We start from the raw sequence: 16,299 nt of genomic DNA, 5'->3' as shown, positions 1-16,299 counted from the left end.
GCCAAAAATGAACACCGGGGCGAAACTTTTTGTGAACCCATGTGAAAACATAAATCATTATCAGTTTTGATATATACTCCTAAATTGTAAGTTTGATCATGGAGGTACCTCCATGGTTTGATCAAAATCGAGACCACATTCAAGGGCTATGCAGACTGTCCATTTACGCACACACAGTGACAAGAAGGCGGCAAACACCTACTTACCAAGCGCATCGAATCGGCGAAAAGAAGCATAAAAAGCTATAGGCTCATCGCCAAAATAAACGCGCCAAGCGCTAACAAAAGCCCATACCGAGCGGCCCTTTTCAGGGCCACCAAACACTCCAAAAAGAGAACTACCAAAAAAACCCCATAAAATGACATAGAAACACACAAACACTTAAAAGAAATAACAAAAATCGTGCACAAAAAATAACGTGACAGAAAAATGGTCGTGGAAATAAATCAGCTATTTCCAAAGAAAAGCCGACAACAACATGAATTCAACAACAACCTATCATCGCTCAAACTATGAAACTCCGAAAAATAGTACTAGGCAAAGGCCTTAAAATTAATTCGGACGCCAACAAAACCAAACAGAATAAACCACCTCAGGATTTCAACAAATAAAGTCGTAAATGTGACTACGCTACATCGTGAGACACAAACAATCGCAACAACACAAATTCAAAGAAAGACAAATTGGGCTCCACAAACAACAAACACCAAAAACTTGAAAGCTATCTGAAGCTGCTAAACTCGCACTTCTAGAGATACCCTTTCAAACAAGGAAACAAAACATGTCGCGTGCTAAAGAATCGCGATAAACCAGCTTGCAAACAATAGACAAATTTCGGGAAAAAAAACCCTCGACAAGGGTCGGGTTTTCGTCATTGTCAACACAAACGATTACGTACTCGAATGCGAAAGACAATTACGCAACACTCAGTATTATACACAACAAGCCAGAACAAACAGTAAACAAAGTAAACGAACTATGAATCAAAATGTACGAGAACAAGCACATCAACCAGGATACTTGTGAGTATCTTGATCCAATAAACATAAAATCCGTACCCCCAGTGGTACTTATTGCCTAAAAATTCACAAACCTCCGCAAAAATCTAAAAGACACACCAGTCAAAACAAAATTTACCGAAGTAAAGAAACATAGAACAAACAAACCGAACCACCAAACGGACTCACAACGTGACCAAAAATTAATATACTTGCCTCGCTAATCGAAAAGCAAGACCACTAAAATGCATTAAAATAAATTTTCACAAACACAAACTAAGGAAAGAATCTACACTGCGACTGATGAGAAACCACACTCGGGTTTCGAAACGCAAGCGTCAAAGGGCGACTCTATCAACTTTTGTAACAACATAGGTCCGGCTGCGTCTCGCCATAAGCTTTCCCTACACAAACAAAACATTACCGTACACACTAATCCAAACTTCTCTACAAATATCCAATGCGAAACAAACATTTTTATTAACACACACAATCGGATAAGAATGTAGGAACACATTTTCGAAACGAATCAAACACAAACTCGACACAAAAACATTTAGGATAGTTAGATGGGGAGCCTCTTTCACATTTTTTACATCTCGCTATACTGTCTATGATTCTAAAAATAAAGTCATCTGCCACTTTTTCTGTATACGCGGTTTGGCAAAACTCATCTCTTCAATCGAAAGTCGGGCGATTTCATGGTTCTTTGGGGTACGTCGAGCTTAAGGAATGTGGTTATATTCGCGATGTTTTATTCGAAATTATTTATTTCTTCTAGGGCAAATGCACGTAATTCATGCTGTTGGAAATACTGGCCGCTCATAAACAAGACAATAAACTCGATATCTGTGCATCTTTACTTTTATTGTCAAAGTACCATCGACACCCAAAAAACCAAATGGTTCAGTCCACGTGTGGGTTCAGTCCAGGTATTTGCAACGCCAGTCACCTAGGCGACGGTAATCCGCACCACTTATCACCATCGGGAAGGTACTCCTCCCCCTATACCACTGGCGATCCCACCCTCAAGGCACTGCGTCATTCGACCAAGCATTGTTATTGTAATTTCCTGCATAAAATTAACAGCGAGGTCAACCGGTCAAACTCTCTCGGCATTTTCTCTCATGCTTAATCGCCATAGCAACGATACTTATAAGTCTGCACTGTGGGTCAAGAGATTGCTCGTTGTTTGTCGTTTCTCCATGACAACCATAGCAATCACTTTGCAAGCATTTTTCTGTCTCTGAAAATAAGCAATTGAGAATTGAAATCACATAGCTGGAAGCATTTGAAATACCAGGATTTAGTGTTTAATCTACCGTCACCGTGTATCTTATCTCTTGACGAAATAGCACTCATGTGTCAAATGGTTTTCAGTGCAGATATTAGAAAACATGGGTGAATTGTATCAAGTCGTGCCATTGTAAACTTGTCCGACATCGGTCATGTAGGGAGACTGTCTTTTATTCATTATATGAACAGAAAGAACAATTGTGTTGAAGCAACTCTCCTCACTTGCACTGTTTGTGCGTATAATGCCTGTGTGTTTGTAATCATCAAATATTCACAGATCAAATGTTCACTGGCGTTTGGGCTACCGTTACAAAAATATTACTGCTCTACGCATTGCTTGTACTATCATGTTGTCAGCAAGATGCATGTCCATTTATAAGCTATCGTAATGAAATGCTGTGTATGGGACCTTTTAACAAATTATATATGAACCTTACGTCTTTGATATTTCATTGAAGTAAAATATAGTTTTCCGATTGTCGGTTCAGTGCCAGCTTTTGAAAATTGTTGCGGTGTTTGTTGACTGTGTTTCAAAATTTGATGATTTTGATAATGTGATAATTTAATCTTCCTAGACAATCATAGAAAATGGCAAATTATCTAATTGAACGATCAGCGAATGATTCTATATATTGTTTTCCGAAGAAACATTAATGATTGATACAAATGAAAGCTGCCTTGAAATGTGAAAGACAAACCGACCAAAACATCAAAGACGCTGCCATTAGGAGGAATAGGCCTTGGCAACATGGTTGCAAAATGGAGATGGAAGAAGTGTAATTTTTACAATATATTTTATTGTCAAGGATACAGGAAACAAATGTCATCTATCTCTGAAATACATTGATGAAAAGTGATACAGCGAGTTAACGTGTTCAGTTGGTACTCACATTTGATGAAAAAGTATGATCATTAAATTTCAGCTCCAAACAGTGACATTAATTCATCCGCCGTATGATAAGTACCAGTTTACCAGACCAGCTGACAGTTTGATAATACACAGACGTTCAGATACACAGACAGACAGACACAGACAGACAGACACAGACACAGACACAGACACAGACACACACACACAGACAGACACAGACACATATATATATATATATATATATATATATATATATATATATATATATATATATATATTTGCGATCCTCATCTATAATTAGATTCAATCTGACTATACTTTGCAGCATTGTGTCTGTGTGTGTGTATATATATATATATATATATATATATTCATACAAGAATGCTGCAGAGTATAGTCAGATTGAATCCTGCGTTTTGAGAGAAAAATCAATACAATAAAAACCATGAGATTTGTGCTTACTAAGAAAAACATGGGATTCGATAAGTGTGCGGGTCAAAGTTGCACGTGTATGACACTGCGTACATCATTCAGCAAATTTAAGATCGTTGTCACGGTTACTGGTCATCCTTTACCCCTTGTTACATAAAGACAGCGACATTTAGAAATAACGAAAAAGAGATCCGTAACAATCACACGCGGTAAATCATGGGATATCCGTTTTCAACAGGACATCAGTACAAAATGTATCAAAGACATCAATTTTTTTTCCTGGAAATTACTTCTTTCCATTTTCTCTGCAGGGCAGATGTCTTTCGACAGCGTACAACGTTTAGTTTCCATGGAGATTCTACTTCCAAATCACGTGTCACCCCTCACTTAGGCTGTTATTTAATTGATAAGGTATCATTAATAGGGGTATTACACAAATGAAAATTCAGGGAGAGATACATTAAAAAGGTGAAGGTCGATGCAGACATTTTGACAAATTACATTAATTTATACATAGACTCTCGTTTTTCTCGAGGGTCTATGATTTATATAAATATTTCATACTGATCACGTTGGTATAATGGGTGTATTCCTCGGTGTATATCGCAATTACAGGTTATTTTATAATGGACAAAAAAGGTTTCATTAGGTATATGATAGCACAGTTCAGAGTTACACAGTTTTTCGACACGCGTGTAAAAGGTTGCAAGCAAACGCAAATGCAGACGTTAATCCTATTTAACCTTGTTGCGTTTTTTGAGGAAAACATTTACATCACATAGGCTATAAACGCCATTCATAAAAATATCACTACAGTGAAGATCGCGAAGACATTGTTTCATGAGATGATAACGGCGGCGACAAATTGAATAATCTGTATGCCTAGCATGGCGGGGATGTTAATGTTTAGTACGAGGAGCAAAGTAATCAGATATTCAGCGCTGAATGGTTCAGTGCACTCTGGTGGGGCAACGCTGCTGCTGATACCAGTACATAAAAAGCCTCGTAAAAAATCTTATGTGCAATTATGCTCCCTATCTTATTTATGACGGAGGAGTTTACCTAAGGTTAAATGTATTGTTTTCGGATAATAATTCAAATGTAGCTTCTACAGATAAATAAATAAGTAAATAAATAAATAAATAAATAAACTGCAATCCATAGGTAAATATCTTTCATCGAATCAACCGTCGGCAGATATAACAAAATATTCTACCGCTGAAAATTGTTCGTTGTCAAGGCAGTAGGGGTCTACCGAGTGAGAAAAACACCCATCCTGGTCCTCGTAGGGGATTGTTACTTACTCGAACCATGCGGGATATAGCATATGTCTGTCGCCACGCCAATCAAAATCGCTGGTGCTGTTATTTTATCTACCTACTTTCCCTCTTGTACAAAATTTTCATACTTGCAAATAACTCACAGCTACATTGTACGTTCAGAAATGTTTAACATGTTGCCGAGATTTGATGGGGTTGAGCTGTCAAATTAAATTTAGGCATATTCCTCTCCACTGTCATTGGTTCATGTTTTCCATGTCATAAGCACCGATAATTGTTCGCTAATGTAGAAATTTTAATCTCATTGAACGCGAAGCACCTTCACTATAAGGAAATCGTCCGGACTTCTGGTTAAAATTGCCCTTACAAGTATAATGAGAGTTGATTCGCTGAAACACATCTTACCTAAAGCAAATTTATTTGTACTTTGAAACCGTTTAGCCAATAAGAGAAGCGGTTTCGTTCGACATATACATTGATATTATGTGTTAAACTTTGCAAAGTGAGGTCGTACGCGCCTGACTCGGAAGGACTTACATTCAGACTCTAAAATTGTTATAATAATTTCCTGGTCTACCACTACGCATGTGTCCGTTTTGAAGCTTTTGATTCAAATAAGTGGTCTTATTACACAGAATTTGACAGAGAATGGTTTCAAGCTTTCTTGGGGAAAGTTTGAGTAAAATTTGAAGTCTTCCATTTTCGGGGCGCGTATTACCTGTAATATATGTGTACAATGTGAGGTATTCGTCTTCTGGTCCAAATCCGCCAATATACAGAAACTGTACAGAAACTCTTGTGATGAACTCAAAGGTATGAGATAAATACAGTTTTTGTCGTAAAACTGCACGTACTTCAAAAGTGTCTGAACTGTGATATTCAAAGAACTTTAACAGAAACTTAACAAGTAAAATATGGAGTAAAAGGAGGATGTACAAATATAATTCTATCTTTACAAAAATATCATTACACATGTTTTAGACAGTGATATAAAATGAACTTATGTTCAATATTTCTATCGGTATACATGTATGTCTTAATGTCTCCAAAGTATATACAAGAGTTACAGGTGGAGTTCCAACGAACAATATTTCTCATCAAAGATGATATGAAACTCCCTATACTATGTATTTTCAAAAAATAGAGAATTTAAAGTTCAGTTTTGTAGCAATAGTTTTATCTAATGAAGAACAGGGTACATACACCTTGGAGATAAAATTCTCAATTTTGGTATTAATGATATACATTTAAGTCACCAAAGAAACAAGAGTTTATGTAGAAAAACAGGACAATTTTGCTTTGCATTATCTATCAGTTCTCGTTCGTAAATTCCATGGCGGAGATTAGTTGTGTAGTATTTAAAGAATGAAAAGTGGAAATGTCACAAAAACTGACTCAATCAGAGTGAGGTAACATTCTTTTGAAATGTTAAGAAAAACAGGACAAAAAGACGCAAGGAAATCGGGTAATTTACATAAAGTTTCATAAATTTTCACTTATTTCTCACCCAACGTAAGACTGCTTGACATGCTAAAGGTTAACCTAATCCAATTTGGAAATCATGGGTAAACTAATTGCAAATCTTTGCAATATACGCTGTGTTATTTGCAAAATTTACCGTCTTCAACGACAATCTGTCATCCAGACGGAAAGGCAAAAAATTAAGTCTAAATTGCCTTTGTTTCTCGAGTTTGTGGATGTACGTAAACGGATACCAAATGACGTCATATCAGCTATTGTATGTTGATGATAGTAGGTTTTGACAAAGTGACGACATAGATTAAAAAATCATCGTAAATTTCGTTTAGAATCAAGGGCCTAGGATGTAGCGATCCACCCAGTCTCTGGTCATCGGGCAACAGACGTATGCTGATGGCCAGTCAATATCTGCATAATGCAAAATTGTCGTCATCAAAACATTATTTTATACAAATTTTTGTCCTAGATATTCAAGAAGAACATTCAAGTGAGTAAAAATTTCGGTTAAGTAAGGATGTCATAGTACAGTAGTCTTTTGTATACATTATCAAATTTGAACGGAAAATCAATATCTTTCTGCCAAAACTATTTACCCTACTGACAGAACCACAATTTTAGTAATTGGTCAATAGGTACGTGTATGTAATTTAGGTAAAAACTCGGTGTACTCGATAATTTTGCCCGTTCTGCTATTCGAATGTGAAGTTTTGATTACATTTTTATTGTTTGTTTGCTCACTCCATGGATCCACTGTCTTCTTCGGTCTCATAAGCTCCTTTGATATTAGAAGACTTCCGTTTCATGATACGAGTTTCTTCATGTGTTAACACACACCTGTGTGAGGTAGTCAGAATTATTGCGAAGTTCGTTGGTTCACCACTCTTTTGGTAACGGGTCCTGGTTTTCCTATCATCACTCATTATCGTTCATCGTTTTAATTTGGCTGCTATGATACCTTTTTTTTCAAATCCGTCCAAAATAGCATGGTGCGCGCACGCGATCCATGTCGTTATCTTCAGATCTCTATGAAACGATATGGAGGCCATTAATGTTCGTACGGCCCTTTGTCTTTGGAGGATGACCTCGGCTGTTTTCTCCTCCAACACCGTCTACTCTTTTCCACTATAATGCAGGGTTAATTTCAAAATCTCCAGTCACGACGAAGGTCAAAATAATCACTTTGCCTTTACCCTGAAAACTGGCAGTTGTACGTCACACAAAGTCAATGTACTACACATACACAACTGATGTCTGAAGAATCAGCCAGGTTTTGGCTATATATTCTCCATATTTAAAAAAGTTGCACTTTGAAATTAACAAACAAACGGAAAAAAAAGAAAATCAGAAATTTCACAAGACGTCACTCAGTTTGACTCTTTGATAGTACAATCCATGTATTGTTTACGAATGATTTTGAACAGGAATTCGACTTGTCGCAGCACCATGAACCGTCACGGTGCCAATTTCACCTGCAGTGACTGTGCTCTATTTGATTTTCCTAAAGTGATCTGATTGATAGACAAACTGTTTCAGAAACAATCGACCGAGCGGACCTCTTCTGAGAAACGCTCCCTTGTATTGAAGAGCGTGTCATCCTCATCGCCTTCCTGGAAGTCTTCTAGCCGCAATGAGCCCTGCACAGTAAAGAGTGTGGCGTCACCAGTTTTATCCGAAGTCTCACAGCGGGACATGGAGAACACCCTACTGCTGTTATTCGCTTCAGGTCCAACTTTAACGAACCGCTTGGAACAGATCATCCGTTTGAAGACGTACCGTATATCGCGTCTGAAAACCCCGTAGATGATAGGATTGGTGGCGCTGGCAATGAACTGCATGAGCGACGCAAACGTGTTGACTGGGCCGGGAAAGGAATACTTGTCGGTTACAATTTTGACGAGCTTGGTGACACAAAACGGCGACATGCACACGACAAAAATGAAGACGACGACGATAATGCTGGTGAAAATTTTCCGCTCTCGTGAAGCAATGACAGCACCTTGCTCACTCTTGTGTTTGCAAATCATTCTGTAGACTTTAGTGTACGATACGATGATCCCTGCGCAGGGAATTAAGAAACACATCACAAAGGCAACGGTGACATACACTACCGGCCCGTGGCCACCGTAATTCCAGTCAACAGCACAAACCGTCTCCCAATAGTCGTACGTCACCCATGACGACAGTACTGGGACCAACGCAAATACAATGGCCTGGAACCAGGAATAGGCGATCATAGATAACACAACCAGCTTTGTCATGGTCTTCGTATAACGAGCTGGGCTTGTGCTGGCCATGTAACGATCCTTAGCGATGAAAGCTAGAGTCAGCATGGACACTATAATGCAACAGTAGTTCAAAGCACAGTGGATATGGCACCAGGCTGGTCCGAACAACCAGTCGTCTGACATAATAGACAAAATCGCAAAAGGCATGACAATGGTAGCTGTAATGGTGTCCGTTATACTCAAGTTAACGATGTAGTAGCTATCCATGCGTTCTCTGAGTTTACTTGAATAGATTACGGCAGCTATGACAAGGCTGTTGCCCAACAGAGCAAAACACATCACAATAGTAAAGCAAAGTACAAGAAGTATCCGAGTGACTTCGTCCCTCCCTTCTTCCGTCGAATCTGTCCAGTTTCCGTGAATTACTTCCTCGAATATCGCACCGAGTGTCCCATTCATGACAGGCGCTGATACATTCATGTCGGTGAGGTTTTTTATTGAAACTCTGGTCACATGAGTTGGCAGTATGCGGTCGTTCGAGGGCGCTCACTTTTACACCCAAAGTCACTGTTACGTTGTAGTTCAGCTGTGATATGAAAAGAACAGATGATGCGACGATAAATAAAATACTCTCAATTAAGCCTATTCTGAAATGTTTTCAAAATCAGAGACTAAACATTGCGTCAACATAATGTAAATGAGTGTAGAGACAACATATGCACTGCACTTCCGTCTCACCACATTAAAATCAACCAGATAAGAACTGAAAATGCCCACGTGTTTCAGTATATATCGCATTGTCTATGAATTTCTACTTTTGCCAAATGTTTGCAACTTCATTGAAAGTGTTATGTCAACATCATGAACAACATTCACTACAGATTAATTCCAAAAATCATTAAGTATGTATATATGTAATTAGCTGCATTGAAAATACTAAATGTCTTTGACTTCTGTCATTGTATCACAACTTAAATAGCAAGTGTAATTGCCTTTGGTCTAATCCTTCAAGCTATATATGCCAATCTGTGAAAGCTCATTTGATATCCAAATTATGAATTCGCTGACATGAAAACGCAAAATAATTATGCTAATAAGCATAAAATATGCAAGCTACACTGACCAAAATCTAATCAATTCTTGCCATTAGCATATGATACCTGTCTACCAAATTTGAATTGAATCCGTTTAGGATTTCTTGAGATATCATGTAAACAGACAGACAGACAGACATCGCTACTACATTAGCTCACGTGTGTGAGCACGTGAGCTAAAAGTAGTGAAAAAATCTGAAAGTGTAACAGCCAATGCCCTCTTAAAGTGAAACCAAAGGAATGATATATGGGTATTTCACAAGAAATGAACACATATTCTGCAATGCGTTCAATACAACCGTGACATATCCATCAATAGGTCATTGTCCTACAAGACTATATACTTCAAATACAAACGACGTCTTCATGAGAAATAAACAATGTAGAGTTAAAAAATTATAATCGTGTAATTTTGACGGGCATGGTATTGAAAATTCATAGCTTGCAGGAAAGATTCTGATTACTTAAAAATAAATTTAAGTACATGCAAAACTTAGTCAAAAGAGAGAAAAAAACGGAGGAGAGAAGTGTTTTTGAAGAAACGTTAATTATTAAAATAAATTCATAGAAGCACAAGGGAATGTTGTGATCAATAGGGGAATTAAGGAATATTTGGACCTGCTTGGTGGTGGAATTAAATTACAACTGCGTGCTCCAAGCCTGGTTTCTACGGAAGTGATCTCGTGAGCAAGATCTTTCATTAAATTTTATCTGTACTCGCCAAACTTTTCCATAATAGTCCTTTTACAGGTTCCGTGATGCTTTTCGCGCCAGCCAGGGTGAGTAACTTACGGTATTTGTGGCCATACTATCCAGTAATTCGTCGCCCATTGAAACAAAAGGCGCGATACATTTTTGGGCCTTACGAATTACATTGCTCGACAATTTGATACAATATATTATGTAAGCAGCAGCGGCAGCAGCAGCAGCAGCAGCAACAACAACAACAACAACAACAACAACAACAACAATAAAACATGCTTCGTCTACACGAACGTCTTCACGAAGGCCTACACGAACGTTTGCCTGTACTGACACCAACGTTATCGATGAAAAGTGCAAAATGGTTTATTAAAAGGATAAACATGTGTCGTCATGTTGACGTTGATTGCGAAATGAAATAGAGATTGCGCAGCCCAGATATAACTAATATCGATGCCTATCCCATTTCGGTTAAGTTATCAAGAGAAACCAACAAATTTCACGAATATCAGATCTATCAAGAAATCTAGTATTATTAAGTTTGGTAGTAAATTAAAGTCAAGATGATTGTAATTGAACCAAAACTCAAGTAGCCCACGGGCACGAGATAAATCACGCAAACCTCAGAGGCGTTTGTAATGTTTAAATTAAGTGAAAGGTTTCAAATGATATCTTCGGATAATCAATATCTCAGGTACAGCTTCATCAAATTCTTGGCAATTTACTATTATTTTACGTCCACACTACAGAGTTACGGAGTCGGCCCTGGTTTTAAGTTAAAAAAAATTGTGAACGCACTATGTTTAATAGCTATGGGCCGGCGAAATTATCGTCGGGTCTTTGAGGTTGACACAAATTTGAGACCGACCAACATTGTTTGTGAACGGTTTCTGTCTGTCCTGACCTCAGTTGACGACCTAACAGTTGGCCAAGATAAGTGATTGAGGGCGGCAGATTCATGGATAGTGTGAACGTGAACCGACATTTTCCATATCTTATCACAACCTTGTACGAGAAAATATAGCGTGAGAGAGTGACCTCGTTGACTGTCGTGACTGTGTACCACGACGTCATGGTTCAGGGCGAGTTCTACTGTTGAGGGCTCTCACACGCCCCTGGGTACGCGCATAGTACACCAAGGTCGCCCAGCACTGGGCCAGCACCCATTATACTAGTAGCAGCGGCAAGCGATGAAAAACGTGCACATTTCTGACATCATGATTTATTATTCATTTGATGCTAAAATAGGAAAATACTTGAATTTCACCTGTATGTAATATGATTCAGTACAAAGTGATTACAGATTTCTGACAGTGTTGTGAGGTGTCACAAAAGCAGAATTATCGTCTCTACAAAACGTAATATAAAAATGTTGTTATAAACAAAATTGTGAACAAGAACATGTACAAAATAAACTAGCTTATAGGTATTTTGTCACGAATAGAACGCACCGACTGTACTTTAATTGGAATAGAGATTTTGAAGATGGTCAATTTTTTGAAAAGCTGTTGGCCTTTGCATGTAAAATCCACAAATGAAAATAAGTTATTAGTATTCATCTGGACACTTCTTCAGGAAAGGTGCGTAAATAACTTAAAGTTTTATCAGTGAAGATGGGAGAAAATGCCTATGGTGCTACTGTATGAACAAAGACGCAACGTTAGTCGAATGTGATAACTTTTGAAACTCGTAGAAAATAATATATGTTAGCTTTTGAGTAGAGAGAACTTTTAAATTATCATTGAAATGTATTAGGGATTTATATCAACACAAATACCAATGACTGTGTTAATTTAATTATTTACACTGTCAAATGGTGCATTCATAAATTTTGTTTAATGTATTTCTTTAACGATATCAAATATTGTGGGGATTTTTACGCCATCAATTTCAATGCAGAAGTATAAATCCTTATGATTGTTCTTCTGTGAGTTTATTATAGGCTTTGCTGTTTTGAAACAAAATAAAGTAATGATGATAAATGCATTTTATGAAATAATTTTCGCTTCAAAAATCATTATTCTTGATTACGCATTTGATGAGAAACGCTGTTTTTCAAATCTGAAAACTCCATAGACTAACCACGTCAGAGCCACTGGGTCGCTCCCGTTGATAGCGTTGCGGGGGACACTGCAGGCATTGATATGACGTCATCACTACTCTGACCTAGCGATACTTCAATGCCGTTCGCGGCAAAAATGATTTTGAATCTTGGCGAAGTATTATTAGTGAAGTGTTATTCTCAGATGGCTGGTTATCGGTACATCTTTTGCGTAAATTCTACATATAACCTAGCAACCGAACTAAAAACCAGCAATGCCAAGCAGTTGTTATTGACCGCAGTATAAAACGTAGCCTAAGAAGCACGTTTTGTTTGTAACATTTGTACGAGACGGTTTTAACGCTGTAATTTTGGAGTAATATCATCAATTACTAAGTTCATTAAATATGCAAATGAACCCTTAATTAACTTCGCACAACTAAATGCTCTACATCACAATTAGATATCTGTCGGATCAGTATCTGCAGCAGATTTCATGACATTTGGTGCAGTTATTTTGGAGTTATATCACTAATTACAAAACTTCATAAAATATGTAAATGGCCTATTTGTACCTTGACACTGCCAAATGCTTCTCAGTACAATTAGATATTTATCAAAACAATATCTGTACCCAATTTCACTGACTTGGTATCTGCAGCAGATTTCATCACATTCGGTGAAGTTATATCGGAGTTATATGACTAATTACAAAACTTCATAAAATATGCAAATGAGCTATTTATTAACTTGACACTGTCAAATGCTTCTATGTATAATTAGATATATATCAGATCAACATTTGTTGCAAGTATCAACAAGTTTGGTGCAGGAATTTCAGAGTTATCTCACTAATAACAAAAGTTCATTAAATATGCAAATAAGAGGATAATTGACATGACACTCACAGTATCATCATAATGTTCTGAGACTGTCATCTGTGAAAAGTTTCATGAAATTTGGTGCAGTATTTCTTGATATATGTCTACACTGTCATTACCGTCTCCATAGGGAAACCATCGTACGGAAAAAAAGATATTGCATAACTTCATTAATATGCAAGCCACACTAACCAAAATCTAATCAGTTCTTGCAAGTAGCATATGGTACCTGTGTACCAAATCTGACTTGAATCCGCTGAGGCGTTTTTGAGTTATCGTGTAAACAGACCGACAGGCACACAGACACAGACACACACGGACAGACAGACAGACATCGCTATGACATTAGCCCACGTGTTTACGCACGTGGGCTAAAAAATTCAGACAGTGTACTCGAAATTGAAGATATATGTAAAAAGGTCAATGGCCATGAAGATAGGGCCGCTTTGTTTAAGATGGGTAAATTTGTATATTGTTCATTGACACATGATCAAATGAAACGACATGGTCCCCCAACACTGTGCACAAAGATAGAGTAGTCCCCTAGCACTATGGACACAGGTAGAGTATTCCGCAAACACTGTGGACACAGATAGAGTAGTCCATCAACACTGTACTGCGGACACAGATCGAGTAGTCCCCTAGCACTGTGGACACAGGTAGAGTATTCCCTCAACACTGTGGACACAGATAGAGTAGTCCCCTAACAATGTACTGCGGACACAGATAGAATAGTCCACCAACACTGTGGACACAGATAGAGTAGTTCACCAACACTGTGCACACAGAGTAGTCCATCAACATTGTGCACACAGATAGATTTGTCCCCAACACTGTGGACACAGATAGAGTAGTCCCCAACACTGTGGACACAGATAGAGTAGTTCACCAACACTGTGCACACAGATAGATTAGTCCCCAACACTGTGGACACAGATAGAGTAGTCCACCAACACTGTGGACACAGGTAGAGTAGTCCCCAACACTGTGGACACAGATAGAGTAGTCCCCCAACACTGTGGACACAGATAGAATAGTCCACCAACACTGTGGACACAGATAGAGTAGTCCCCCAACACTGTGGACACAGATAGAGTAGTCCCCAACACTGTGGACACAGATAGAATAGTCCCCCAACACTGTGGACACAGATAGAATAGTCCACCAACACTGTGGACACAGATAGAGTAGTCCACCAACACTGTGGACACAGATAGAGTAGTCCCCCAACACTGTGGACACAGATAGAATAGTCCCCCAACACTGTGGACACAGATAGAGTAGTCCCCCAACACTGTGGACACAGATAGAGTAGTCCCCAACACTGTGGACACAGATAGAGTAGTCCCCAACACTGTGGACACAGATGGAGTAGTCCGCCAACACTGTGGACACAGATGGAGTAGTCCCCCAACAATGTGGACACAGATAGAATAGTCCCCAACACTGTGGACATACAGTTATGCATACCAAGCGGCGGCCGCTATGTATCGAACCACACGTAACTGTGTGTGGACACACATAGAATAGTCCCTCAACACTGTGGACGCACATAGAGTTTCAACCAAGATTATCACGATGTCGTGATGCAGCTGTACTCTCATTGTATCGCATTTGTTGATTCACAGGTGAAATAATGGCACCAAGGCATAGAAAGTCCCATTTGCTGATTTTCAGGCGAGCCTTTCGTGAGAAAGTTATTATAATTTCGAAAATGTGTTTCTGCTAAATCCACTACATTATCCCATTTACAAAAACAAACCAAGAAAAAACAGGAAAACAACAAAAATCTCAACTCGTGACGGATAAAAATAACGGTATTTCGAACCGCAGCTTTTCATCCTGGACTCTTGGTGGGAAATTGATTTCAGCACCATGATTACACTATGGATTCTTACCTTTCAGAAGGCACTATCAACCGTCCGTTTTGCACGACATTTTTCTATTTTCCTACGATGACTTGACGGAACAACACTCTGTGCGGAATGAAACGGAGGCAGGGCTGAACATTTCTAGTAGTCACTGCGCCGAGTTACGTAACCTTGGACTTGCGGATGCGCAATGCGTCGGCCCGCGTGATGCGCCAATCAAAATCATTTTCTCCTGGGGAAAAGAACGTTAGATTAGAGGACTGACCGTTGGCACTGCCTGTTCTATCGTCGATACCCGCCGAGCTAATTTCTTGGTGTATTAAGACTATTTTAAACTAGGGATACGTAATTACTTTAATATCAAGATTGAGGTTTTTCAACAAAGTCGTCCCTTGCGCTAGGCTTAAGCTTCAAGTTGTTCCGTTCTTACACGATCAACTACTACACAGTCTGTTAAGTCCTCTTGGCGGCTAACTCACTACTTGGATACTGAACATGAAACAAGCATTATGCCTGGTATATTTCACCTAACGGAAGATTAAGGGTGTTTTTGATGAAGCCCATAAATTGAGCCCGCCTATTTTGTTGTGACATAGTCTGTGTTCGTAAAAGGACCAACTTAGTATGATTTATTGTAGATTTCAAACATCGGTATATCCTTGGCAATTCTTTTCACTTATGACAAATTTTGCAAGGTGTGACCACTGATTTTATTTGTGATTTTGTTTCTATTTTTCTTACGAAAAGTTGGAGCAAAAGTTCAAGTCTTTCAATTGAGTTGCATACTATCTTAAATTGATGAATTGGTTAGCAGATATCAATCACAAGATATGTAGAAATACCAACTTTATCTTTGTCGTTCTGGTTAGTAGAACGGCTGGATGAACGAGTGCATTATTTAAAAGTTCCATTGAAGGTTATGATCGCATCAATAATTTTAATACTTTTTTATTAATTTTCTCCAATACTTCTCATGATAACTTAGGTGATTTCCCTTCGCATTTGCGTAAAAGGATCGACTGTTTAAAGAGTATTCGCCATAAACATTATACCATTCATTTTTGCAAAACAAAATGATAACTGCCAATGACATTTCGCAAATAAACAGCAGCATTTCAATAAGTGTTAT

The 16,299-nt window shown here is 38.4% G+C and overlaps 1 protein-coding gene across 1 annotated transcript; it reads right to left on the bottom strand.

Moving 5' to 3' along the window:
• Positions 1 to 3,555: 3,555 nt before the first annotated feature.
• Positions 3,556 to 15,292, bottom strand: LOC139130860 (5-hydroxytryptamine receptor 4-like). The gene is made up of 2 exons (XM_070696657.1): positions 15,198 to 15,292; positions 3,556 to 9,167 (listed from the first exon to the last, which is right to left on the bottom strand). The coding sequence occupies exon 2, from the start codon at positions 9,059 to 9,061 to the stop codon at positions 7,886 to 7,888; it is 1,176 nt and encodes a 391-aa protein (XP_070552758.1). The 5' UTR covers positions 9,062 to 9,167; positions 15,198 to 15,292; the 3' UTR covers positions 3,556 to 7,885.
• Positions 15,293 to 16,299: the final 1,007 nt, after the last annotated feature.

This window comes from Ptychodera flava, chromosome 4, assembly GCF_041260155.1.
Source record: "Ptychodera flava strain L36383 chromosome 4, AS_Pfla_20210202, whole genome shotgun sequence".
In the NCBI taxonomy this organism is placed as follows: Eukaryota; Metazoa; Hemichordata; class Enteropneusta; family Ptychoderidae; genus Ptychodera; species Ptychodera flava.
The sequence above is the reverse complement of the archived record's forward strand: the minus strand, read 5'-3'. Positions and strand labels throughout refer to the sequence as shown.